The sequence below is a fragment of the Hypomesus transpacificus genome, chromosome 13 (assembly GCF_021917145.1).
Source record: "Hypomesus transpacificus isolate Combined female chromosome 13, fHypTra1, whole genome shotgun sequence".
Taxonomy (NCBI): Eukaryota; Metazoa; Chordata; class Actinopteri; order Osmeriformes; family Osmeridae; genus Hypomesus; species Hypomesus transpacificus.
This window is the reverse complement of record NC_061072.1, coordinates 882,557-908,646: the sequence shown is the minus strand read 5'-3', so window position 1 is coordinate 908,646 and position 26,090 is coordinate 882,557. Positions and strand designations below refer to the sequence as shown.

Genomic DNA, 26,090 nt, shown 5'->3' with positions numbered 1-26,090 from the left:
AAAATGGCCAATGTTTGTGTTTCAGTTCTTGACTATTGCTAAATGAATAATGAGAACTTTGGCAGAACACTTAAATTCAGACAAGTCATAGAATATCCTTTCCCAACAAGTGTACCCAAGTTTGCATACTCTTATCAATCTAAGGAAAGGCAAGTATAAATGTTCTACAAGTCAAATGTGTGCTTTAGCATTTTGGAGGAAACTGGTTTACTAAACTGACTGAACAGATGTATTCATTGTTGTCAATTTGTTTGGTGAAGTAGCGTCACCCTGCAAGGTTACTAAAGATCAAAAATGTTTCCCCCACAACTGCCTACATCGTCTGACTATATAGAACCAATGACGTGCATTTACTCAGCAGCTGATTCCCCTTGTCCAATCATTTAGAGTAACTCAAACTTGAAAACATGACACCATGTTCATTTAAGCAAGCATAACAAGTCTAGACGGAATACTCCACTTAGAAATTTGAGTGCCTTTAGTTGTACACTAGTTTAACCCCTTTATGGATGAGTATGTATGGAAATGTTTTTCAATCACTGAATTGATAGGCCAATAGCCCAGTGTTTGCTAAATTAATTCAATAAAATGAATGTCAACATAAGCCTTGATACAGGTTTTATTTGAAAAATTCAATACAGCAGTAAATCATAATGTAAGCAACAAGGATTGTATAAATATTTGTCAACAAGTGATTACTGAGGCACTTTAATGCCTTCTGCTGCCATATGATGCATCCTTGCACTGGGCAGTAGCACAGTAAGCCACTGGCCTACATTTGACTGGTCTCCCACTAGAGAAAAATGAATTCATACAAGCTTAAGACCACATACTTTCTCACAACTCAATTCCATACTCCACCAAAAAGTATTACTTTTGAACTCATCATGGAGAATATTTGTAGCACAGAATCATCTAGACTATGAAATGAAGTACAACATTTCATTACTGGACACTTTCACAAGTTAACAAAAAAGGAGGAACCAGCTTTGGTGAGAACACATTCACACGCCAAATTGTGGAAACACAAATCACATTTCTACAGTAAACGAGATAATGAGTGGTAAATTTAACAAAATCTGGAATTTTAGCTGTAAATTCAACAATACAACTGGGAGTGCAGAATAACAACATAACTAGCAAAAATTATACACAATTTGCAATCCCCCAAATAGTTGAGATTATTACAAAAAGTGTTGTATTTTTATTTATCCTTAGTCATGTGGGGATTTCCCATCTTTATCAGTATTGAATGACAGGTGTAAAATCATTTCACTAACACGCACACCAAAGAGGGTGCAAACAAACAGAAAACAAATAGAACTCAAACAATAGCTCAATCGTCAACGGCAGCACTATTTACGATTGATCATTAAAATAAATCCAGCAATTTGACACAATTCAATTAAATACATTCAGTAGCCGTGATTTGGCCCAAAAACCCAGGTAATGGCACCTTCAGTTAGACATATTAGGCCATTTCTATTGTACCGCAGAGATGGAAAAATGTGTTCGAAAAAACGATACACTCCCTCCCAATCATTGAATTAGAACTTTAATAAGACATCCTAAAAGACAATCCGAAGCCTTCCCAGACATAAGTTAAACAGTGAACAATCACTAAATCGCTTATATAGTCAATGTCAAAGCGCATGGAGTTAGGCTGAATAAGAAATAAATATATATTTATATAACAGGATCCATAACACTGAAGTTGGGCTGTGTTTGTCATCGGGTCAGACCCCCAGCTTGATGGCTATGGTCATGACCACTTTGAGGATGGGCATGAAGGCGGAGATATCGCTGAAGTTGCTGCTGCTGACCACTTGGGTGTGGACCTCCAAGCCGCGCTGGTAGTTTTGGCTGGCCACACAGCGGCTAATCTCGTGTAACCCCCCAAGGATATTGTGAGAGAGCTACATGGGGGTGGAGAGAAAACATGCAGGTTTCAATTAAACATGACTCAAATTGACATCTCATTTGACATCCTTTAGATCACATGTGGGACAGTTTTCAGGATCAGTGCCACCAATGAATAGAACAAGATACACATCGGTGAAGTGCCCCTACCATTTGTTCTCTTAGTTTGTCGTAGAGATAACCAAGGCGTTTGGACGCGTCTTCAAGTTTTCTTTTCGTTTGCTGAAAACGTTCAAAAAGAAAAATGTTTTAATTCAAGTAAAAATGAAACGAGTGCTGGTGTGATAACTGTGTGGTGCTGTGAAAGAAGTTTTGGGCCTATATGTACAATGAATGTGTTTCAGGAAGAAGCTTGATACAATGTATGTTAATTCAACTCCATTTGGTAGAGATACCACCTGTAGTTTTATAACACCTAACTAGGAGACATGAAGTCTAAGAGACATGAAGTCTGGGTGACCTGAAAGGGTTCTTGTCACCTGGGGGGAAGAGACAGTTGGTCTGAAGAAAATGTGGATTCAACTGTATTGTTCTAAGGATTTAACCAATGACAGAAGAGAATTGGTATAGCTTCAGGTCTGTAGGATGGACCAATGGCTTTTGAGAACTGTTGTATCTATAAAATGGTCTGTTGAAGAATGTTCTGGGGGGTTCAGGGCCATCAGCTGAGTAGTGCTAGTGGGCTGGATTCTCCCGGTTCCATTCTAGAATTCTAGATGGAGCTGTATGAAATTGTCTTTGTGTTATTGTCTTATGTTTGTGTGCTGATGATGTTATGTTGGTAACGTTATTATGCTTAAACCTACGTCAAATAAACATTAACTCTATACTTCACCCAACTTCAGCTTGAACAATTGATTGTCTGCAAAAACTACCACGACAGTGCCCATTGAGAAAGGCTACAAAAAGGAGTGTGGGTGTGTATGTGTGTGGTTGTCAGACGTACTGGGTCTCCAGCAGCTAGTTGGCAGCGTTGCACAAGGCTGTCAAAGGTGCTTTTGAGAACCATGTGCTCAGCCGGGATCTCCCTTTGCTCAACCCTCTCTGCTGGCAGCTGTTGGAGAAGCTGAAAAGAAAAAAAAAAACGTCTGAAACATCAATCTAAATGTCTACGTGTGGAACACAACGTCCTAATGGAGCAAGCAACCACAATGGTAAAATGTGGTACTGACCTGCACGTTGGGCTCCTGGGGGGCTCCTGGTGGGACCTGGGGGCCCTCGTGGGGTTGGGTGGCCTCCATTGGGAAGCCCATCACAGGGGCTGTGATGGGAGCGGGAGGGGTGTAGTTATCAGGAACCTGTATGTGATAACACGTTTTCCCAGTTGGGCGTCACCAGAGATCTTCACAGCTTGTCCAAGCATGTTAGACTACAGGCATTTAGAACTGAAATTCTAAACCATATCCAGCTAATACATGAGGCTGAATCATAACAGAGCTTATCGCCTGGAGCTTTTTTGACAAACAAGTTTAGCCATGAAGGGTTAACATGGTGTGCAGGCCATCTTGTATCTGGCCTGCAGGGGCCTTCTAAGGTCAACACCTCCTTCATGTTACCACAGACAATATACTAAAAATTGTACTAGGCGGAAACTACAACTTCTGCAGAGAAGCACACTTGGAAGGAACAATCTCCATGTAGAAAACAGAAACAAGGGTTCTAAAAGGGTACCTTCTTCTTCCTTGGAGCACCACGGACTGCAGGCGGATCATTCCAGCCATCCTGAGATCCTGAGGGAGAACGTGATAAGAGGTTGAGCACCCTGACTGTGATTGATCTCTTCTGGTAGGCTTTAAAGCAGTCAAAACTTAAGTCACAGTAACACAATCTCTTTGAGGCAAGGTTAGTTTTAAGGAACACTACATACACAACAAAACACATAAAATAAGCTGATGTAGACTGTTGCAACAAATAACAGGGATAACCCAAGCTAGATGGTCCCGAAAAGTTCTTATTTAATGAAAGCATTTGAAATCTATGTAGTCTTTGTCATTCAAACATAGTGGTCACACCATGCTTTCTTGTGTCGATTGTCATTTCTGCCTCTGCTAATTTAGAGATTGATTAAAAGCAGGATCGGCAAACATAACAATTTTCGAGCTTCGAGCGAAAGCTATCCCCCCTTCAAAGCCACTCCTCCAAAACTCATGCACTGCCTGACTACTGCCGGGAAGTAGGTACACAGAGAAGTAGCCCGTCCAATCATTGCATTCGGTTCGAATGCCATTTAATCATAAGGCCGGTCTGAACTTAATGATTGGTCGTGTCTAGTACAGTCCTGCCATGCCTGCAGATATCGGATTAATTTCATTTTACTCTTAAACCTTTAGATGTATTGATTGCTATCAGGCCGTGAAGTTTAGGTCAGCAAATATGACAAATAGTGCATAACAGCAATATTAACAACCCTGCCTTTAATCAACAGGAGACTGACTAATCTCAGCATGAATTAATTAAACTCAAAATGCTCAGACCCAGGGTTTACTATCCTACATCTGTTTTTAATGCACTACATGTCCCTCAAGCACGTGGAGCGAACCAAGCAAACACTTCTACCTATGTTTGCGGCAGACACTTTAAGCCATGTTCAAACCTAGCCCTGTCACTGTCACCTTCATCGTCAAAATGGGAATTCAGCCAAGGAAAGAAGCCTGAAAAGTCAAACAAGGGGACAGCTGAATAGGAGCGTGAACATCATCTCCATCTTTCTGACCAGCACACAAAGAGATGTGATTGATAGTATGAGCATGATTGTGAGGAACACTGATAACTCTGCTGATCTGAATCTCTGTACCTGTGGGAGGAGGGGGGTACCGACGGGGCAGAGAATGACTTGGTGGCTGGAGTTCCGGGGCCACCTGGGGGGTACCCTAGCCCCATGGGCTGGTACAAGCTGCCGGTTGGGGGTGGATGGGCCTGGTTGTGAGGGGCCCCCGGAAACATGGGCACATGGCCTCTAGGCTGGGGGCCAGGTGGCATGGGTCTGGAAGGGAGCGAGGAGGGGGGCATGGTGGAGAGGCCCCCAGGGGCTGGGGAGGATAGCTGGGGCAGAGGGGGTCCGGACAGGCTGGCCCCCGGCATCTGAGGGCCTGAAGGGGAGAAGATGGAGGGTCCACTGCTTGACATGGGCTGTGGCTGGAATGACTGTTGAGGAGGGAAGCCTGAGTGGGGTCAGAGCAAACACAAACAGCATTGGAAGATATATTTGTAGAATGGTTAACTGTCAGTCATTTTCAGACGTGTGTAATGTCCCACCTGGAGCGGTGGAAAGATGCTGGGGGTAGGCGGGTCGCAGGCCCGACCGGGGCCCACCGGGGGGCAGGACTTGAGAGGAGGGGGGCAACCCCATCTGTGAGGGAGGTAGCCCAGTGTTGGCCACGGCAACTTGCGGGGAGAAAACATTTGAACTGTGGGGCTGGCTGCCTCCCTGCAGTGGAGGACACGACAAAACATTCCCATCATCCTTAAAACATTTAAGCATGAGGGGGGGGGGGGGCAAACAGATGTGTTCTACGTGTTTGTAAGGAAGTGACCAGAGTATGTTTCCATTCAATGATTTTGAATGAGAAAACTGAACTTGGGTGGTAATTGAAGTTACCGTGCTCGGGGCTTCCTGTGCTTGTGGTTGCGGGGGGGAAGCAGCAGAAGGCTTGGTCGCTCCCATGTTGACTCTGTTGTAGGGGACAGGCGGCCGGGGACCAACGGCCGCCTCGCCCTGGGCATGGAACAGCCTATCTCTCATCATCATGATTCCTGCCTGTAGGGGGCGGCACAGAACAGCATAAAAACATACAGGAGAAGAAGAAGAAAAAAAAAACTGTAGGAGTGAAAAAGGAGCAAAAGTCAAAAGTCCTTGTCACCCTTCTTGAAATGCATGGGAAAAAACTTCTTGTCTGAATAAGACTTCAGACAAAAGTGGGTTCCTTCCTCCTCCAGGACTCTGCGTGTCCGCTACCTACCTGGTCGGGGCTCTCTGGGAGGTAGGACATGGCGGTGGCCAGGCTGCCTTGCGAGGCCAGGAGGCCGGCGTACTGAGTGAGCTTGTCGGCCAGGACCAGGCTCTTCACCGCTACCTCGCCTTTCCGCAGGAGCTCGATGGACTTGCGCAGGATCATCACCTTCTCCACAAGATCCTTTCAATCAAAGGTCCCAACAAAACCAGGCGTTAGCATTCTAAATGTCCACAAAGGGAGGTGGCACAGTTCCGCTGAACGTTTGTAGAATTATCAGACATTCGGACACACGAAATTCAAATTTATTTTGCAGTTTGCAATACGTCCACTTTCCTCTGCGTGTACGCAGACAAGCCAATTACAGTTTGGGACAAGTTCCCGTACCTCCAAGACGAGGGGAGAGGAGCAGTCTCTCTGCATGACCCAGCACTCCACTAACTTCTCAATGTTTCCAGAGCAGATGTAGCACAGGCAGGCTTGCAGCCGGTGTTTCTCCGTCCCCTGAGCTTCTAGACGTACTCCAAGCGTGTCTACCAGCACACAGGGGAGACAATTCTTTCTTTCCACCACACATAAATAAATTCTTGTCATGGATGGCCACTCTTTGTTAGAGTCATTGGTGTCTCTTACCACACAGATGGGCAAACTCTTCCGGGTGAGCGTAGGTTAGGAGAGCGGCAAGGGCCTCTTTCCAGTTGTCCAGATCACAGCTATGGACGATGTCAGCCCAGTTCTGGGTCACCACAGACGAGATCAGCTGAGGAGAAGAAAAGTCACATTCAATGACGTGACGTTCCAAGACTGTTCCAAAAACTTGAGCACGTCAAAATGATCAGACCTGTAAACGTATGACAATCGACTTCTATGGCCTGGAATGAAGTTCTGTCACAGGAACACCATATTACACTTAGCCATCCACTACTTTGGCCTGAGGGGAAGTCCCTGTCCCAGAATAACACTAAATGATCTACATATCTGACATGCCATTGAGATACTGCTCCTCTGCTTGTCCAAATATCTCTGCTGGGTTTTCTTGAGCAGATCTTCTCCTCCACTAATGGCAAGCAGGATGGCCTCTGCATAGCGACCGTCGTTAAGACACAGATCAACGGCTCCTGCAAAGTTCCCCACTAGAAGAGCCTGGCTGATCAGCCCGTCCGTGTCTGAGTTATGGCAACACATAAAACACACAGGTTAAGTTGTTAGCCTTAACATTTCAAATATTGTAGAAGAGATTAAATGTGACAGCTATCAATAACATGTTGATGTGTGCGTGTACTGAATGGTTGGTTTAAATTCACCGGCTGAAACAGGGATTTGGAAGACTGTTTTCTTCTGTGGTATCTGACTGAAGAAGTCAGAAGGGGAAGCTGAACCGGATGTCATGCTGCCACTGCCAGCACCACTGGTCTCATCTGACCTCTGTAGAAAATTACATTTGAATTTTCTACTGCTTTAGTTCTTGGGGCACCGTTAGGACAAGAGAAAAGATTGGTCTGTTTCAAACCTGCGCAGAGAGCTGCTGCATCTTCTCAGCCAGGTCACTGGCATCCACACCGTGGCCATTCGGCTGCAGGCTCTTTCCCAAGCAGGTTGAAATCTGGAGAAACAAGGGTAAAGGTAAATCAAATAAAAATTATGTTTATGGTGGAGAAGTATCTCGCCTTCTCAAGTAAAATCAGACAATTACCTTTCTGTCCAACTCATCTTTGCTGAAACCCAAAAGTCTCAGAAACTTAACCCGTGCCTCATCTTCGAAGTTCACCTGGGGACATTTAACAAGTATATACACTTACTCTGGAGCATTAACACCACAGACAGGTTCACATATATATTTTTATATGAGTCATACCAGGAGGAATTTCCACAAGTCTTTATCAGAGTCGGAGGTGGTGCTGTGGATCTTAGCCTGGCAATAGCTGGAGAAGGATCCAGACTGCAGCGCCATCTGGAGCTCCCGGGAGCGCTGCAGGAACTCTGTCTCCGTGGTGACCTGGCTGACGAACACCTGCCTGGGGAGGACCTGAGGACTCTGGACCTGAGGAGGCTTGGCGCTGTCGAAGGTAATGAGCTTCCCACCAAACTGCACACAGAGATACCAATGTTTTTGTTTTTAAACATGTTCTGTCGTTCATCGAAACACTACATTGTTTTTCCCCTTCTATATAATACATACATAAATGATTAGGACTCACAGCAAATGAAGCCCCCACAGGCCTGCGCACCCACTTTGGGGGCTTCTTCAGCGGGGGAACGATGGTGGTCTGGGTTGCAGGCTGTGGGACCTGCAGAGGGGGCAGAGCCTGTCCGGTCCCAAAGGGATCCATGGTGTCAAATGAGGACGAGATCTAGGGACAAGGGAGAAGGATTTAGACTCGAGTGGGCCATTGTTTCTGTATCCGCAAAAAATCCAGACAAATTGGTTCACCCATCAAACGATAAAACACACCACTGGATTTACATCAATACAGGATTTAGCCGTTTGGACTTTGGTTAGCATTACAGGGATACGGAACGATTTTCATCAAAACAGAATTGTGCGGTGTGTGTCTAAGGCACCATATGGGCGGTGCTCTGCTGCTGAGCTTCCAGGCTTCCTCCCATCACGGAGTAGACACTGATCCTGCCGTCGAAGGAGGCTGCAGACAGCAGGGCTGGGTTCCTGGGGCACCACTGCACGTCAAAGCACCACTGGTTGGTTGTGGGCAACTCATAAATGACCTAGGAGGAGAGATGGCAGTGGTGCCTCAGGGTTAAGAGATCGAGATGGAGGAAGCTTGATTTTGATGATGGTAACCTACTTCGCCAGTGTTAGGGTTCCAGCACAAGATCCGGTTGTCTTTAGCGCTACTGAGCAGCAGCTCTGGGTCAGCTTGGCTCCAGGATATGGAGAGAATTCCCCTGAATAGAGAGCAACTTTCTTAAACTATGGAAATTGACAGAAAGGTTCATCCGGGACTGCGCAACAAACAGCTACAGATGGAAGTTTGATCGTTGGTGAAAAGCTCTCACCTTGTGTGGTTCTCCAGGACTTTGAGAGGTGATGTGGCAAAGCGAAGGTCCCACATCTGAATGACTGGCAGCCGGTCGTCCTCAGAGGCCAGAACCAACTGTGTGGCCACCTCTGGGTGCCAGAGCATGCCTGAGCAGTGCATCTACAACACAGACAGAGATGAATAGTTGAAAAGTGACGGAGCAGATGGTGGAAACAAGGCACACAAAGGGGGGGAAGCCACAAAGCCCAGATGCAAAAAATGAGAAACTAACAATGCAACGGTTGCAACAAACGTCACCTGCTCACCCTGTTACTGTGGTCACTGATCTTGATAATAGGCTCATTCTTCCTCAGGTCCCAGACAACTGCTTTTCCACTGGGGTTGGCTGAGGCCAGGATGTGCTGAACCTGTCTATTCCAGGACACAACACTGACATCTTCAGGAGGCTGAGAAGGAAGAAAAAGGAAACAGTAATAGTTAAACTAATGTGTAATAAATAAAAAAGGAAATTGTACAAACATTCTTGTACCCCCCACCTCCTGTCCCCTTGATCCAGTCCCCTCCCCTCTCTTTCAAACCATCTCTCCCTCCAGCATAACTTTTCTTCTCCACGTCCTTAACTCGTCTCTTGCTTCCGGCACTTCCCCTCTGCCTTCAAAAAGCCCTCCCTTAACCCACCGTCCTCCAGAACTACAGACCAGTATCACTGCTACCCTTCTTTTCAAAAATAATTGAACGCGCTGTATCTAACCAACTGTCAAACTTTCTCAGAACAACCTGCTTGACCCCAACCAATCAGGCTTCAAGACTGGCCACCACAGAAACTGCCCTCCTGTCAGTCACCACTGCCCTCCAGCCAGCCAGAGCTGCTTCGAGGTCATCCGTCATCATGCTGCTGGACCTTTCTGCAGCATTTGATACGGTTAACCATCAAATCCTGCTCGCCAGACTTTCTGAGATGGGCATCACTGGCACTGCACTTCAGTGGATCTCATCCTACCTGTCGGGAAGATCCTACCAGGTCTCTTGGGGAGGCAAAGTGTCAGGCCCCCGCCAGCTCGCGACTGGTGTCCCACAGGGCTCCGTCCTTGGATCCCTCCTTTTCTCCCTGTACACCACCTCACTTGGACCAATCATCACCTCCCATGGCTTCTCCTACTACTGCTATGCTGACGACCGTAGCTGTACCTGTCGTTCCCGGCTGATCCGGGGATCTCAGCTAGGATCGAGGCCTGCCTCACAGACATCTCCGCCTGGATGACCAAGCACCATCTCCCACGATCTCTCAATCACCCTGGGATCTGCGACGGTGACCCCTTCATCCTCTGCCAGGAACCTCGGCGGGGTGACCATGTATGACGAGCTCTCCCTCACAGCCCACATTGCTGCGGTCTCCCAGTCGTGTAGATTCACCCTCTACAACATCCGGAAGAACAGGAGATACCTGTCTGAGCATTCCACCCAGCTGCTAGTCCAAGCACTTGTCCTCTCAAAGATGGACTACTGCAACTCGCTGCTCGCCGGTCTCCAAGCATGCGCAAGCCGCCCTCTCCAGAGGATTCAGAACGCGGCAGCCCATCTGGTCTTCAATCTACCCAGACGCTCCCATGTTACCCCGCTCCTCATCTCCCTCCACTGGCTACCCATCACGGCCCGTATCAGATTCAAGACTCAGGTACTGACTTTCCGAGGGGTGAATGGGACTGCACCCGACTACATCAAGTCTATGCTCCAGCCTTACACCCCCACCCGGCACCTACGGTCTTCTTCTGATAACCATCTGGTGGTCCCACCGCTCAAGAGCGCCCGGTCCCAACACAAGCTCTTCTCCTGTCTGGCCCCCCCAATGGTGGAATCAACTCCCCACCTCCATCAGAGACTCTGACTGTCTCCCCACCTTCAAGAAAAGGCTGAAGACTCACTTGTTCCGGGAGTACAACGGTACTTAGGAATGATTTGCTGGACATGATGTTAGTTTCCTCCAGGAACACAATGACTCTTATTGAGGGACTTGTTGCTCTTGTTGGTTAGTTGAAACTGACTTCAAATTATTGTACTCGCTGTGAAGTGTTATTGTTGCTTGCTTTTTCCACAGGTACACTCTTGAGGTTCATGTTGTTTAGTTGTAACTTGTTTAACTACATGCTCTTATGGTTCTTCCCTTTGGGACTTATTCGGTTTTCACAATGTATGCTCCATGTTTTGGCTACCCGCAATGTCTGGGGCTATCTCGTTGTTATGATCAGTGACCTAATCACTTTTGTAAAGCTCTCTCTTGGAAGTCGCCTTGCACAAAAGCGTCTGCTAAATGCAAATGTTATAACATGTAACACTACTGTACGCTTCCAGAATATTTATATATAAATATATATATTTTTTTGTGTTCATGAACATAGCATCATTGATACACAAAAACAGATTCTTATTTGATTGGAAACTAATATTAGTTAGGAAATATTCAGCAAATGCACACTTGTTATAAATTATTAGTAAGTATTGATAAAAATAAAAATAAAATACGAAAGAAGCCACACCCCAAATATTCAAACTAGATAAAACATTATTAAAGGATTTAGAAAGTGCAAACAGCATAACATTGAGTATAACTGTTTTTTTGACAAAGCTGTTTAATTTTGGTAGAGAAATGTCCAAGGATATTATTCAGCCCACACAGGTTATACACACACCACACACCAAACATAACATAGTAGCCGCTGTTTTCATTCTTACCTCACATAGCTACAAAGGTTAAGGAAATAGGGAGAAAACTGTTCAAGATTACTCTTGTAAGGCACTATGCTTTTGAACAACAAAGTTAAGTTAAAAGTATAAACGGCAAAATCTAAATCTAACAGTGTGTATACAATGTTTGTTTTTATATGTTTTAACCAACATTACCTGAGACTTTGTTCCCGGTGTCATTGGATTGTTGAAGTTATTTAGGTCCCAGATATAGATCTCTGAATCATTTGCCCCCGATGCAAGAAGGTTACTCTGGGAAAGACACAATTAAAGTTAACACAAAATATCATTTTGATTTAAAAAAAAATGACAGAAAATTATGACTTTCAAGCTTTACCTGAAAAGGGTTGAAGTCTAGTGCTCTGACGGGGCCAGTGTGCTTGTCAGACTGTCCTATCACTGCTTCTGCTCCAGGGGTTACTATGGCCCCCGGGCTGTAAACTGTTACTGTGCCATTTTCACTGCCTCCAATTAGCCTTCCTCCTGTCCCATCTTCTCCCGTTTCAAAATCCACCCAGATGAGACTGTGTAATCTAGGGGACAGACAGAAATGATAAAAAATCAAAAACAAATTGAAAAATTGAAAGACAGTAAAGTGAAAGACAGAAAGTGTAATTGGTGAAGCTAGACAACGGCTTAGACCAAATTATTACAAGCAACTTATAACAATAATATAGGTTCAGAAAGCAGACAGTTCACTTCTAGAGTTGCTCACCTATTAGATGAAGGAAGGGAACCTTTGAGTTTCATTTCCAGAGAGGGGTCTGCAAAATCCAACTCAAATATTTCTAGGGCAGCAGTAGTGTTGAATGAGGCATCCAACTGTTGTGCTGACGTGCCTAAATGGACACAGAGATACATGTTCACACACAACAACACAAACAATTCAGCACATTAGATATTGTGTGTTTAATACAGTATTATTGGCAAGATATTATAATATCCCTCCATTTCGATCCAAGATAAGGCAACGCACCCAAGGCCAGAGAAATGGGATGGTGAGAGGCAGGACTCCATGACTGGTGGGCAGTCCTCTGAATTTCTTTCAGCTTCATTTTCCTCAGCTGGGTTCGTTTCTGGCTAACTAAATCCTGAAAGAAGCACGTCGTCATATGCTCAACACAAATCATAACGGTTTATAAGACATGAATCTTATATAGAAAATAATCGTGGCTGCAATGCAAATCAATCAATCTTCCTTGATTGACAAACTGACTATCATATCACGAAGAGGCCGATCATTTTCAGCTTAAAGACATTCCTTGGCAGAAAATTCGATTTCAAGTAATGGCAGGAGGAGACTTGTACCCAGACATCAGAGCATTTTTTCCCTCACAGAGCAGTGCAGGAGGGTTGTGCTTGCGGTAGAAAAGGCTACACAGAGTTTAAGACCTGTTAGTTGGATAAAAAGCTAGCTGTGCAACTGGTTGGTCGCTACCTACTGGTAGCTTTCGATTTATTAGACCGATACAAATCGCATAACGCTAGGTCATACACGTCAGTGTGTTATGCTTTATGCAAAACGACATGGCTAATAGTAGCTTGGCTAGCAACTCTGGATAGTTCAGCTGCTTGCTATACGCAAGTAAATTGCAATAAAACTTTACTGAAGTGTGTAACTAGTTAGCTAGCTACTACTACCGGTCGGTGTGACTGTAGACACTGTGTGGTTGGCAAACTTGTTGTCTTGCTAACTAGCTAAGTCTAGGCCAAGCATGTAGCTTCTGTAGCTTGCTAGTTAGCTAGTGCCTTTGTAGGGCTGGGCTCAAACTGGGTTCATAAGAATTGATATCGACAGTTACACTTGTTGTCTCTTTAGTCACAGGTTAACAGGAAAGTAAATGTATCCAACATTAGATGTACTTACTTTGATTACAGTCACGCAAGGCAATCATGAAGTAAGGATTGATTCAACCTAGCTAGTACGCTAACTGGCACTCCCAACGTAGCCTTTTTTTGCTGTCCAAATCTACGGTGGCCGATATTATCGATATCCTCATTTGACCCGTTTACTTGCTTGGTTTACTTCCTTCCGGTTGTGATGTCTATGGTTCCAACCCATACTGACAAATCAGCGACAAGATAGATTGTACTGATGCTAAAAGCCGTGATTTACTTTTCATGTATGATTCAATGTAATCTGAATTACATCAAAATAATATAGTCACCATTACTATTTGTTTTTTAAATATACAATAAGAAATAGTTCAAAAAACATTTTTCATTAAGTATTTATTAGTGACAGAAATATACACAAGTAGTGGAGTAGACATGTCATAAATTATATTTCATAATTTTTGACTTCTTCAAGCTGTTTTTCAGGATTCCCTCCCCTTTCGAGGTACAAGTTGTTGTAAGGGTACTGTTTGGGTGCCTGGAACAGACAAAATAAAATAAAAATTTGGAGCCTTAATGCATACCACACTGTAAGACTAGATGTGGTGCCCTTGCCTAGTCCTGCTGCGAGTAATAGCAAGGTAAAAGAGAAGGTATATTCCCCCACAGGCTTCCAAGCAAAGCTTGAACTCTCAAACTTCTGAACATAAATTATTTTATCAAAACACCAGTGAAACCTCAATTTTCCTCAAACATTCCCTGTACACACCAGGCAATGAAAAGTGTGATATAAATAACTGCCTGGAACTATAATAAATTAATTTACAGTTAAATCCCAATATAAATCACAGATAACTTTACATCGAGTTAAAGGTTGTGATCAAGGAAAATGTTAAAGTATATCCATAAAAACTGCTTAATGTGTTCAGTTGAGAGAAATGATAAGGATGCTGCCATTTGAATTCTTACCACAGGCTGGTAAGAAGGAAATGTCTCCCCAAGGTAGAACATCAACAGCATGAACCCAATGAAGCCACCCAAGTGTTTGACCATTGTGCCCCAGTCGACCGGGCTGGGGGATGTGTCCACACGGTTCCTGGTGTACATGTCAAAGTTCCAGTGCATCTGTGGGGTGGGGGTGGAGGCACATACAAAAACATGTGAGTGTACTCATTAGCACAAATAACATTGAGTTATGTATTGTGCACTAACTCAATCTGTGAGAATATTGATAATGTAAGCAAGACAGTGGCCTGAAAACTACTATTTTGTATCTGCATCATTGACTTAATAGAAAACATCTGATAGAGTTGGGGGCATCTTTGATTTTAGTCTCAATGTTTTGGTAAATACAACTAGAGTTAGATAGATCAAATTTTACTTTTGGAAATTCATTGTGTGCCATACAGCCATGGTCAGACAAACAAACAGAAAAATAAAATACCAATCACAACACCATCACCAACTGTATTTTTTTTTGTATCTTTGTTGTGTTGTCTGACCATGTCTGTATGGACAAATAAACGTCTTACTGGCTCTCCCCAGTTCCTCCTCAGGTCAGGATGGTCCCATTTGTACCAAGGATCTCTCTCATGCTGGGATCGATCTGCCAGTTTTGGGTAATCACCGTATCTGCAAAAATAAGTTGTAGTCATTTGATTTATGCTGTAAACGCTGCTACATTAATCTTTCTTGTATGATGACATAAATAGTATACAAGTTTAAAATATTCATTGTAGCACTAAAAAACTAGGTCTAATAGGGTTATTAGTTCAATAGGGTTACAAATTCAGTAGGGCTATACTTTTCTTACCCCTCGCCATTATCTGGAAATGGTTCATAGTCCTCAACCCTCATATTGTACTTCTTTGCCGCTGCTGCCTTCTCCTCGGGGGTTGTGGGGAAGGGACCGGGCAACATGCCTTTCGAAACTCCAGACGCTAAAATGCAAAAAGTACAGACTCTGCCATTATTGACAACGAGCATCGTCGCGATTTGTAGTTGGTGGCGGTGGGTAGACATCTACTAGGTTTGATGTACTATGGGAACAAAAATTGCTTAAACTTTTCTACCATTGCATTACCAAAACAATCCACTAGATTTACTTACAACACTCCGTCACTCCTAATGCATAAACCTCACAGCCAATCAGAGGCAGAGTGGGGAAAGGTTTACAGATCCATCTTATCTCATCTAGTAGAAACTATTTTAATCCAATATTAAAGATGATGTCGATTGGATGTGTGTTAGCTTTACAGTAAGTGATGCTTTTGTCTTTTGCTTTTTAAAGTAGTTTAACACAGGTAATCCTGTTTGTTTTATAGTTTTTTATGATGTATGCTATGTGTCTATGTCTATGTTTAAAAGAACATGACATTGTTTACAAGAGCACAGATTTTACATAAATCTAGCCTCTTAATTTTGCTCTCAAAGTGCACCAGATTCATGCGTTTAACTTTAAAATGTCATACATTTTCTTCGGGGGACCAAGCCACCGGACCCCCTAGAGCAGGGGTCGGCAAGTAACTTGGGCCACGGGCCAGTATTTTTCCTCGCCACTAGACGGCGGGCCAGAGTCTGGGTTACTGCCTATTTAGACGCTGCGATAGGTGCCCTTGCGATACGTGCACTCGCAACAACTAGGCCTATATGGAGAATGGGTAGGTCTACTACAAATAGCTAACGATAATAAACCATGTGCATGAGCCCATTGGTGGTCTGTTAACGAACTGTATCAACATGATCGTCACTGTCATCCCAACGTGGTGGGTCGTCATCGTTGGTGCACATAAATACTGTCATCAAGTGAGAATAGGATTACTAGGACCTAGTCAAGGTTTTAATGTGAGGTGAAATCGGAACTTCACATTAATGCGAGCAAAAATTTATTTTTTTACCTGGCTTTTTCAGTTCCTCCTGGGATCTTATCCCTTCCATTTTATTTTTTTCGCTTCAGCTTAATCTAGCTAACTCCCTCCACAACAATAAATTATGGTTTGTGTTTGAGAAACATGCGCGACAACTGAACTGCACTTTTTAATGCACGGTCTGATCATGCGCTTAATTAGATTAAAACATAATGTAGCCTATTAGCTTACTTTTCAGTCACACAGTAACTTAACAAACTTAAGGCATATCCTGTTATTCGGTGTGTGAAAAAAAACAAAGAGAAAGCAGGCGATCTTCTGGCCCAATTTATAAGCGGGCAAAGCGGCCCACCGTGAATTCTCCCTATTCTCCCGATGGCCATTCCGGGCCTGAAACTATAAATTAATAAGCAATGTCGTGGGGGGTGCTATCGGGGTGCTTTGGTCTTTCTTGGGGGTGCTGAAGCACCTGCTAGCCCCTTCCTAGCGCTGCCATAGAGAGCGCTGCCCATGATTACTAACCATAACTGTGCTTTCACCTCAGGCGATCTGCCAGCCGTGAGGTGTAGCGATCATATGGTAGCGATGACATGGCGAAAAAATACTTCAGAAAAGTCAATAAGTGTATTCGACTTCATGCAGCGACGGCAGCGCCGACAGCCGGCTGCCTTGAAGCTGAGAATGCCATTGGTTACTTCAAGTCAACCGGGCTGCAGGCGACGCCGGCGCTGCATGAAGTCGACAACATCTAATGACACCATACCCAGTTTCCGGTTTCAAAATAAAAGTCGACGGGGAAAAAAACGTTATAAAAAATATATCATTGGAAATATTTTGACGGGCCAAATAAAATCGCTGGCGGGCCACAATTGGCCCGCGGGCCGCCTGTTGCCGACCCCTGCCCTAGAGGGTGGGGGATAGCTGTATCCTTCTAATCTTTTTTAACCCCTGACCTGTTTGCATGCCTGTTATATTAGCAAAGGGGTTTAGCACTTTTGCAAAGCACCGTATTCATGTCACATTCTCACTGGGGGCTGAGCACCCCTAAATGTCTGATCCTAGACTCGCCCCTGGAACAAAAAAGCAGCTAACACAAAAGCTATACAGTATGTAAACAAAAGTAAAAGGAAAGGACGTTTCACGGGATGGTCGGAGTTAGCACTCAGCCACAGCCAGCTACGTGTAGAAAGGCTAGCTAAAGTTAGCTCAGACGGCTTATGTTCGCTCGTCAAGGTTAGTCCCTTCTTGCAAGATAAACATACAATGGATTAGTTATTTTAATGCATATAGACAAATACAAATCATGTACAATTTATAAAATACCAACCTGCTCTGGCTCCAGAGAGTACAGTTGGAATGGCTGTCCCTTTATCCTTGGAAAGGGCTCGAGCCCACCATCGCAAACCTAAGGCAGCCATGTCTGATAGTGGCCGTGACAGCTAGGGTCAAGTACAGTACGCATGCGTGAAATATACACTCATGGTTCATTAACCTACTGGCAGATCTTGAACATAGTCAAACCATAAAAAATGATGTTATAATAAATGCCATTATATATAACTGTTCTAATAGTATTTAAACTACATTCACAATTCTATCCATGTTTTAAAATAATAACATTAACAATAACTAATTTTCGAAACATTCAACAGGCTTAAAAAGGACAGCACAGCGTTTTTTTTTATTAAGTTTATTCATGCCGAGTCCTCAAAAATTGGAGATAATGTAGCATTTACACCTGTTAGTGACAAATTCCATCACCAGCAGCTGGTGGTCCTCGGAGTGAATGCACTGAAACTCTGAGTCCTTTTCTTTCACCCATCAGATCTACTCAGGTGCAGGTCTGCATTTACTGAGGGATCGTCAATCTGCTGCTGGCAAAACTGCCTCTAAGACTATTTCCTTTAAATAAGTTCAGCAATATCCCTCTCCACCTCTTCAATGGGGCCATGAAGTTCATACCTGGGACAAAAGGAACACATTAGGACCAGTAAGTGTTGCAAATCATAGGCCTAAATATAGAGTAGAAGTCCATCATTTTGGTGTTGAACAGTGACTCACCGTCTGAAAGGCTCACCGTCTGATTTAATTAGAAACTTCTCAAAGTTCCAACGTATGTCATTGACTTTAATTGGTGACCAGTACAATTTCCTTATATCTCCAATAACAGAATTTACAAAAGGCAAAGAGTCCTGTGAAAAGAACCAACAAAGAATGTGGCTGATGTAATAAAAGATAATCGCATCTGATTGAGTCATCTTCAAAGCTAAGCAATCTTAAAAACATCCACATATAACAAAGGTTATGGTTTGTGAGATACACACCAAACTCATTTCCAGAAAGTTTGGTTTCTCTCTACGATGCTGGAAATTATGTTTTTGATACAATAACAGTGAAACCAATGATTACCTTGAGATAAATGAAAAGAGGTTCTTCATTTAATCCATTAACCTCAATCTTGCCAAATACAGGGAACTTGGGGACAAACCCTCCACCAGGTCTCACATACTTTAGAATATTGAGAGTTTCATGATTTCCCTCTGAGGTCCAAAACACAACAAATAAAACAATGGTTCAGTATAAACGTAATAGTGTTATAGAATTGTGGATGTTTGAGGAACTGAGGAACACATCAAACTTAGGTTACACCCATTTTTAAAGCAAATGGCTCTTACCAGGTGCCTGAAGACCAAATTGATTGCAGGAGAATCCCAGGACAGTGAAGTTGCGGTCACCAAACATTTCCATTAGTGCATTCAACCTGTGGTACTGAGAGGATGTCAGAATTAGAAGACAGAAATTTAAATCTATGTAAAAAATGTCTGTTACTCAATAAAAATAATACAGGTATACCAACAGAGACTGACCTCCTCTATTGTTGACCCTCAGAAGGTGGCAAGGTTCACAATGAGAAGGACCATTCCTCTGTAGTTGCTGAGTGGAACTATGAGTCCATCCAGGGTCTCTGCATTAAAATCATACACAGATTTATCTTCCATTATGGATACTACTCTAGCTTGTATTTCCACAGTAGTTGGTCAGAAGTGAGTTTTCACACAACCGTTCCGTAGGACCACCTCATTCAGGGACACAACTCTTAGGTCAGCAGTTGTTCAGCATGATTGACTCCATTGTGTCTCTGCTAGAAGTTGAATTGTCGGGAAGGTTATTTGTTTAACGTTCGCATGGGTATGCAGATCCTCTATGGTCACTGGTTTCTCTGAGTTCGATCTAATAACTGTATGGGGTAGCTGTTATAAATTAATGGTATGCTAATTCAAAGCATGGTTAGAATGTTATCTAAAAATAAATTATACAATATTTAATTTAAAAGGTTTGATAATCAATGACCATGGTATTTCACTGTCACTTGCACTGTCAGAAGTTGAATTATTGAACACACCCCTTATGTTACGAACCCGGAAATTTGTCAACAGAAGACTCATCTTTGTCTGTGGTTACCCAAGGATCGCATGTAGCTATTAACTAACTATATGAACATTCTACCAGCTTCGTTGCATATACTTTTTGAACAGAATGGATAACGGAACAGATGGATGCAGGTATGTTGTAGTAGGAATGTGCATTTTGCAACTAACAAATAGCTAACAAAGCCAGCTAGCTAGATACCCGTTATCGCACCTGCATAGCAAGAGCTGTCAAGCTAACTTGGCTACACCTCTTGAGTGTTTGGATTGTAGCTTTTGCGTAAGTGAGACTGTTCAGATAACACCATGCATTGGTACGGTGCAAATATTGTCCCCCCATAGAGAACATTTGTATTTGTTATTTGACAGGCACTGTTATCTCTTTTTGCAATGTGTGATGCAGATGTCATCTACTGGACTTACCCTGGGAGGATGTGCTGGTTACAAATGTTTTCTGCTACTTGCCATTAAGTCATCTTGTCAGTCTACAGAGAGTTAGCAAGCAGTTTCATGCTCTCATTCAGGTTTACCTTGCCAACTGCCGGACCTTTGATCTCACTCAAGTAAGAGAATATTAAGCTATAGCTTATTATAACATACAGATGTTTGAAGTGGTGTAGCAAAAATGGCTGCTGGACCTGGAACTTGTCCTTGTTATTTTGAGAAGTGTTATCCTAAAAAATGTATCCTTAGATGCTGTCTAACCATCATTTAATGTTTCCAGATAGGGGCTTCAATTCCCAAGGAGGCCTTTTGCTCTATGCTAAGGGACAACAAAGTTCTCCAGAACTTAGCATTGCAGAACTGCTCAGATTGGGTGACAGACAGTGAGCTGCTGCCTGTGATTGGTCAGAACCAGCACCTGCTGAGAGTGGACATGAAGGGATGTGTTCAATTGACCCGCCACTCCCTGGTGGCCTTGTCTTTGAGCTGCATGCACCTTCAGCACCTGGGCCTGGCTCACTGCGAGTGGGTGGACAGCCTGTCCCTGCGCAGCCTGGCTGACCACTGCAGGGGGCTGCAATCCATAGACCTCACCGCCTGTCGCCAGCTCAAGGACGAGGCCATCTGTTATCTCGCCAAAAACTGTCTGAAGTTGAGGTCTGTGTCTGTGGCAGTCAATGCCAACATCACGGACGACTCTGTGGAGGAGGTGGCCAAGAACTGCAGGGAGCTAGCGCAGCTGGACCTGACAGGCTGTCTGCGGGTTAGGAACCAGTCCATCAGGTAACACTGTCTGTGAACTTGGATCCCAGTGTATTTTCTCATGTATCAGTTCTTCCCATAGTTCACAAAGTGAGTTAGCTTGACTTTAGTGCTACTCTACCTTGGGATAAATTGGCACATTCTATTTGGCAGTTTTGTGGTACACCTGTACAACATCTCTACCTGCTGTGTTTCCAGGACTGTTGCGGAATATTGCCCCAAGCTTCAGTCCCTAAAGGTGAATCACTGTCACAATGTTACTGAGTCCAGCCTGGATCTTTTACGCAAGCGGAATGTTGAAATTGATGTTGAACAACCACTACAGAGGGCACTAGTACTTTTACAGGATGTGGTGGGATTTGCACCCTTCATCAATCTTCAGATTTAGGCAAAGAGCTATTTATCTCCATCTATCACAAGTACAGTAAAACAGGTTGGTACTACTAGTTTTTCACAGAAATAAATGATCAAAAGTCATTTCAGACTTTGAACAAAATATATTGATGTAAAATTGTTCTAACCATCCTTTTCTGTTACAGGTCTTGATCACAAGGTAAATGAACAGGAACATTAATCAAGCAATGGAAATATGAAGAAATTGATGTGTATATAGGAAATATCCGGGAAGCAAGTTGTTGAACCGGACTGGTATTTATTTCAGTGGTATACTTTGTCTTTTTTAATTCACAGTGGAGAAAATGATCTACCTTGCACTTTATAGTGCCACTGACAAAGTCAACGTTATTACTGATCTACAACTTCTTATCACCCGTTGTAACCTGTACCTTTTAAAAAAGGGAAAGCCCAACCAAAGTACAAGAACAAAGAACATGGTTATCTGTGAGAGTACTGTATTAAAGGTAACATGTTTCATTTAGAAACATTAAACGGTAAAATATTATTAGGCATGCATGAATATGCTACTGACACTTTCTATGTCCTTTTTTGTGCATTGTTGAGGACTAAGTGCTGTCTGAAAATACTCCCCATGTCTTTAAGTAATGTTCAATTGGATTTGGGAATGTTGCAAAAATTGGATGTAATCACAGTAAGTTTTATTATAAGGTGTAAATCCTACTTTACCAATAACAAATCTTTTTGTGCTGTGTTTATGTGTTAAGGCTATCTGAGGGGCAGGGGCACCAGCTGCATATGGTGGGGCACAGGGGCGTTGCTAGACATACAGCTCTACTGGGGCACAGGCCCATCATTAGAGCTACTCATCACTTAAGTTTTTTCTTTTCTTTTAAGCTTGCAATACAATGCACTAACTTGCATTGCCTAACCCACTATATGCAGGGGTGCACATAACTGGTACGCAGGTCACATGCGCGTCAAAAATCAGGAATGTGTAAAGCCACTTGTTTTACTATGCACCTTTGCATACTTGACTGATAACCTCTAACCTTACACATGACATGTTGCTTGTCAACTACTCAGAGATGTCTAAAAAGCAACAGACGCAAAGAAGCTTCTTTGGCGTTTCGCCACCTACAAAGAAATGCCAACTGTAGCCAGAGCCAAAGAAAATAATTTTCTGGGAAAAGTGGCTCCAAGATGTGCAGTGGCTTGAAGCCAACGATGAGCGCAAGATTTGCCGCTCAAACCCACATCTAGAAGACATAACAGGTGCGTTTCATATAGGCTCAAAGAATTTCAACCATTTTTTATATGACAAACATGAAAAGAGCAAGGAGCACACGAATGTGGCGCAAGCTATTGCTAATACAAGCTAGCCGAGAAGAAATATAGGGTGAGTACCAAACACCATCTCCTGGTACTCACCCGAGTAACATAACCTGAAGTTATGTGCACCCCTGACTATATGTAGGGAGACCGGGGATGATTGTAACACTTTTTGTTTGAGCATCAGTAACTCAGTGGTTGTTTGTGCTAGTTCTCTCAAACTTTGATACTACCCACATCTGTCTTCTACAAATATAACTCTCTTGGACATCTACTACACAATCATAGATTAGGTGAGTTAGTGTCAAATACAAAGAGTTCCGTTGTTACAACCTACCCCACAACTGGGGTGAGTTGTAACACTAGCTGGGGATGGATGTAACATGGAGAGGTAATTTGCTAAATAAGGTCCACACTATAATTTATACAAGACTTTACGACTACTAGGGTAGCCTACATGGGGCTTCTCACTTGAACCCTCCTCTCTTAGCTTCTGTGCGGCTTTAAAATATCTGTACAGTGTGACGTGACAGTTGGAATGGGCCTTGGCGACTATAATGTCACATATTTTCCCTGCCTGACTTCATTTTCAGCCTTTCTTACACTTACACTGCCTAGGCATGATAGAAAAAAGGTGAAAAGTACAAAAAACTTTTTGAGTCATCATAAGTGGATGGTTGTGGCCGAATGTGGATGAACTGTTACAACCATCCCCACAACAACCAGCCATTACATAGCTAACTGTTTAAGGTATGTGGGTTTGAGGTTAGCATGAATGCTAAGTATCAAATTAAACTAGAGAAACGGCTACTTTAGGTGGTATAAATTGCAAAATTGCAACTACAATAGAATGAACGCCAGGCAAAAAAACTATCTTAATATAAAAAATGACTTTCTCACCTGAAAATCCGTTTTTTGGTTGTAAAATTCACAGTGTTGCTAACAGAGACATGCCACTTCTCATGTGAGTTTGAAAAGGAAATGGGAGTCTACGATATTGATGACATCACCGTAGTTCTTTTCTAATTGGTCAAACTGACAGTGTTACAACTAACCCCGTGTTACTTTCATCCCCGGTCTCCTCACACTACAGTTCAGGGCTTTAAGTTTGATATCAGCTTAGGCAGGGAAATGAATAGTCGCCTAAATGCGAGCATTGATAATACATTGTGGGAGCGCTGGACTAAGGCTGTCCCCGACTAAGATTTTCTTTGGTCGACGAAGACTCGACTGAAACGTCTGAAAATCGACCAATCGAAATTAGAAACGCTTTAAAAAAAAAAAACGTAGGCTACCAAAATGTTTAGCGATCTGACTCCATGGCTGCTGGACATATGCAGCTGCAGATTCAGCCGCTAATAGCGTACTAATAATAAGACTCTTATCACCAGTCCTGTTGTAACCGAATGCCGGTGGTATTTAGTAATGTACTAATAATAAAAAATATTGCTTGTTTAACATGCAAATCATCAGAGCGCGCTAACTGCCTTGAAGCATGCGAACTTACGTAGAAGAAGCTTGGGTAACGGTGCAACAGAGAAATATTTTGTTGTCTTAGCCGGAGAAGATAATGTCATTCGATTTGGATGTGATTCTTATAGTCATATTCAATTTCAACCCAGCGCGCGAAGTAGGCCTACGGCTAGGCTAACTTACGCTTTTCAGGTGGTAGGCTACATCATATTCGACGTCGAACTATGAAAAATAAACCGTTGTTGGCAGAGTTTGCATTCAACGTTTTTCGAGTCACCCGGTACTTTGTAAATGTACTTTAATGAAATGCTGCCATACCACAGATTTCTTATTATTAGCCATTTTGACTAATCGACAAAAGTAGCTCGTAATTCTGCAGCCAATATGCTCGTGCCATGTGCAAAATACCAAAACAAAACAAACCGCAGATCAACGAAAGGGAAAATAGTAGGCTTAACACCTTTTCTTTGAAATTCTACATTTTTAGAGTTGCTTTATTTGTCTTAAATAATATAATCTACAATTTCTGTAGAACATTCCGTTAATTCAGCAATGATGAAACAAGCGGGAATCAGATCTCACACTGCCATACGGCAGCTCGACTATAAAAAAATCTTAGTCGACCAAGAGCATATCGGCCAGAAAATCGACTACTCGACTGAGTGGGGACTGCCCTACGCTGGACCCATGTTGTTATGTTTAAAATAAGATGCATGTTTTTTCCACTGAAAGGGCACCCAAAGGGCACTGCATTATGTTTTATCCACTGAAAGGGAACCCTAGAAGGGACTTTTTCACACATAGGGGCACCCTAGAGTAGCCTGGTCCTAACCAGACTCTCGTACATTTCATTTGTACAGAGAGGCCTCGCTCCATTGACAAGCGTTGACTTCCTTGTAGGCGGGTACTCTGTTGAAGTTTAAAACTATTGGATCTGCCCAGAGCCACTCTGATCTGCCATAACCAATCGGTAGCGTTAGCCTTAGCCAATTCCTTCATCACTACTGTAACAGAGCTAGCTGCCTTAGCTGGAATATCAAACTTTTCCCGAACCCTGTGGGGAGGAGGGCCACAACATCATGGCCACCAACAAAACTCAGCAAAACTTGTTCTTGCTCCGGCTTTAGCTGTTGGATATTCGGCAGCGTTGCCACAACGGACCGAATGGCTTCGCTCGCATCTTTCTCCGCCGCCATTACGGAACTATTTTCATTTCATTTTTTGTTTGTCTTGGTGTAAGTAATCAACTCAGTAATTTTCATGGTGATATCTAAAGGTTAAAATGTTTACCCTATTCATGTGAGAAAAATAATGAATAGGCTATGTTTGGGTCTTTTTCTAAACTTTCCCCTAATGGGATTCTTCTTTTTCATTACTCAGGACATATCGAGGATACTAAATCAGTTGTTTGCTTATGTTGCAATTTGTCCTACCTTTTTCCATAAAATGACTGGACTAATTGTAGCCTAATAGGCTACACATGACCAATTGCGTTCGGACCGAATGCAATGATTGGACGGTCATACTTGCCTGTCTTTGACGGGAGGGGTGCAGGGGTGTAGCCAAGACATTATTTCTGGGGGAGGCCAGCTCTGGCCAGTCTTTTATTTGGGGTTGCACTTGATTGTCAAAAACTTATTATTTTAAAACTCACACACTGCGTCACTCAGAGCAGCAGTTTTCTAACGGTATCCAGTGGTTAGCTGCTAGTCTCCATTGAAGCGCTGTCAGAATGCAGGTACGTTGGTTTGTGTCTTGCACTGTTGATGGGGGCGTGGCCCAACATGTTGCGAATATGGGGCTTGTAGCGTAAGTGACAAATGACAATATAAGATGACTTTATAAAAGAATACTAATGCATTTATTTCAGCTTTATACCGTTTCTGTTCAGGAGGGTTTAAATGAGCAGGTGGGCAGTAGTACCAATTTAGCGACTTTTTCCTAGATTTTGTGACTTTTCGCCTAGTGACCAAAATGTTCAAT

General features: G+C 43.2%; 4 protein-coding genes across 6 annotated transcripts; 1 reads left to right on the top strand and 3 right to left on the bottom strand.

Annotated features, from left to right (window-relative positions):
* Positions 1-601: 601 nt before the first annotated feature.
* Positions 602-13,613, bottom strand: sec31b (SEC31 homolog B, COPII coat complex component). Its single transcript, XM_047032357.1, is given in 29 exon segments — positions 602-1,916; positions 2,071-2,142; positions 2,867-2,986; positions 3,093-3,218; positions 3,592-3,650; positions 4,533-4,571; positions 4,715-4,730; positions 4,732-5,081; positions 5,176-5,347; positions 5,519-5,677; positions 5,880-6,053; positions 6,258-6,403; positions 6,504-6,630; positions 6,858-7,036; positions 7,175-7,295; positions 7,381-7,473; positions 7,564-7,638; positions 7,726-7,956; positions 8,069-8,221; positions 8,433-8,594; positions 8,675-8,774; positions 8,886-9,028; positions 9,175-9,315; positions 11,600-11,608; positions 11,768-11,863; positions 11,949-12,144; positions 12,327-12,450; positions 12,588-12,702; positions 13,479-13,613. Coding segments are annotated over 28 exon segments (3,642 nt in total). The 5' UTR covers positions 12,667-12,702; positions 13,479-13,613; the 3' UTR covers positions 602-1,736.
* Positions 13,614-13,828: 215 nt separating this feature from the next.
* Positions 13,829-17,763, bottom strand: ndufb8 (NADH:ubiquinone oxidoreductase subunit B8). The gene is made up of 5 exons (XM_047032321.1): positions 17,642-17,763; positions 15,261-15,387; positions 14,980-15,079; positions 14,417-14,572; positions 13,829-13,985 (listed from the first exon to the last, which is right to left on the bottom strand). The coding sequence occupies exons 1-5, from the start codon at positions 17,730-17,732 to the stop codon at positions 13,893-13,895; spliced, it is 567 nt and encodes a 188-aa protein (XP_046888277.1). The 5' UTR covers positions 17,733-17,763; the 3' UTR covers positions 13,829-13,892.
* Positions 17,764-17,991: 228 nt separating this feature from the next.
* Positions 17,992-23,842, bottom strand: gpx9 (glutathione peroxidase 9). 2 transcript variants are annotated; one of them, XM_047032919.1, is made up of 6 exons: positions 23,535-23,842; positions 19,182-19,279; positions 18,990-19,083; positions 18,724-18,854; positions 18,376-18,506; positions 18,019-18,276 (listed from the first exon to the last, which is right to left on the bottom strand). In XM_047032919.1, the coding sequence occupies exons 3-6, from the start codon at positions 19,060-19,062 to the stop codon at positions 18,219-18,221; spliced, it is 393 nt and encodes a 130-aa protein (XP_046888875.1). In that variant the 5' UTR covers positions 19,063-19,083; positions 19,182-19,279; positions 23,535-23,842; the 3' UTR covers positions 18,019-18,218. The 2 variants fall into 2 exon arrangements, with proteins under 2 accessions (XP_046888874.1, XP_046888875.1); XM_047032918.1 differs by lacking the exon at positions 23,535-23,842 and having other exon boundaries at positions 17,992-18,276; positions 19,182-19,476.
* Positions 19,735-22,455, top strand: fbxl15 (F-box and leucine-rich repeat protein 15). 2 transcript variants are annotated; one of them, XR_006956984.1, is made up of 6 exons: positions 19,735-19,877; positions 20,146-20,305; positions 20,467-20,969; positions 21,147-21,381; positions 21,488-21,501; positions 21,639-22,455. XR_006956984.1 is itself a non-coding variant. In XM_047032917.1 (5 exons), the coding sequence occupies exons 1-4, from the start codon at positions 19,852-19,854 to the stop codon at positions 21,334-21,336; spliced, it is 879 nt and encodes a 292-aa protein (XP_046888873.1). In that variant the 5' UTR covers positions 19,735-19,851; the 3' UTR covers positions 21,337-21,381; positions 21,488-22,082. The 2 variants fall into 2 exon arrangements, 1 of the variants encoding a protein (XP_046888873.1); XM_047032917.1 differs by having other exon boundaries at positions 21,488-22,082.
* Positions 23,843-26,090: the final 2,248 nt, after the last annotated feature.

What these genes read in the sequence shown, in the direction of transcription:
- ndufb8 (XM_047032321.1), bottom strand. Translation starts at nt 17,732, where the DNA reads ATGGCTGCCTTAGGTTTGCGATGGTGGGCTCGAGCCCTTTCCAAGGAT. An exon ending in GGAGGAACTGGGGAGAGCCA is followed by an intron (nt 14,573 to 14,979) that starts GTAAGACGTTTA and finishes CCCACCCCACAG; the next exon opens with ATGCACTGGAACTTTGACAT. An exon ending in TTCCTTCTTACCAGCCTGTG is followed by an intron (nt 13,986 to 14,416) that starts GTAAGAATTCAA and finishes TGTCTGTTCCAG; the next exon opens with GCACCCAAACAGTACCCTTA.
- gpx9 (XM_047032919.1), bottom strand. Translation starts at nt 19,062, where the DNA reads ATGGAAATGTTTGGTGACCGCAACTTCACTGTCCTGGGATTCTCCTGC. An exon ending in ATTTGGTCTTCAGGCACCTG is followed by an intron (nt 18,855 to 18,989) that starts GTAAGAGCCATT and finishes TTTGGACCTCAG; the next exon opens with AGGGAAATCATGAAACTCTC. An exon ending in GACGGTGAGCCTTTCAGACG is followed by an intron (nt 18,277 to 18,375) that starts GTGAGTCACTGT and finishes CTTTTGTCCCAG; the next exon opens with GTATGAACTTCATGGCCCCA.
- fbxl15 (XM_047032917.1), top strand. Translation starts at nt 19,852, where the DNA reads ATGGATAACGGAACAGATGGATGCAG. An exon ending in AACGGAACAGATGGATGCAG is followed by an intron (nt 19,878 to 20,145) that starts GTATGTTGTAGT and finishes TGTGTGATGCAG; the next exon opens with ATGTCATCTACTGGACTTAC. An exon ending in GGACCTTTGATCTCACTCAA is followed by an intron (nt 20,306 to 20,466) that starts GTAAGAGAATAT and finishes TAATGTTTCCAG; the next exon opens with ATAGGGGCTTCAATTCCCAA.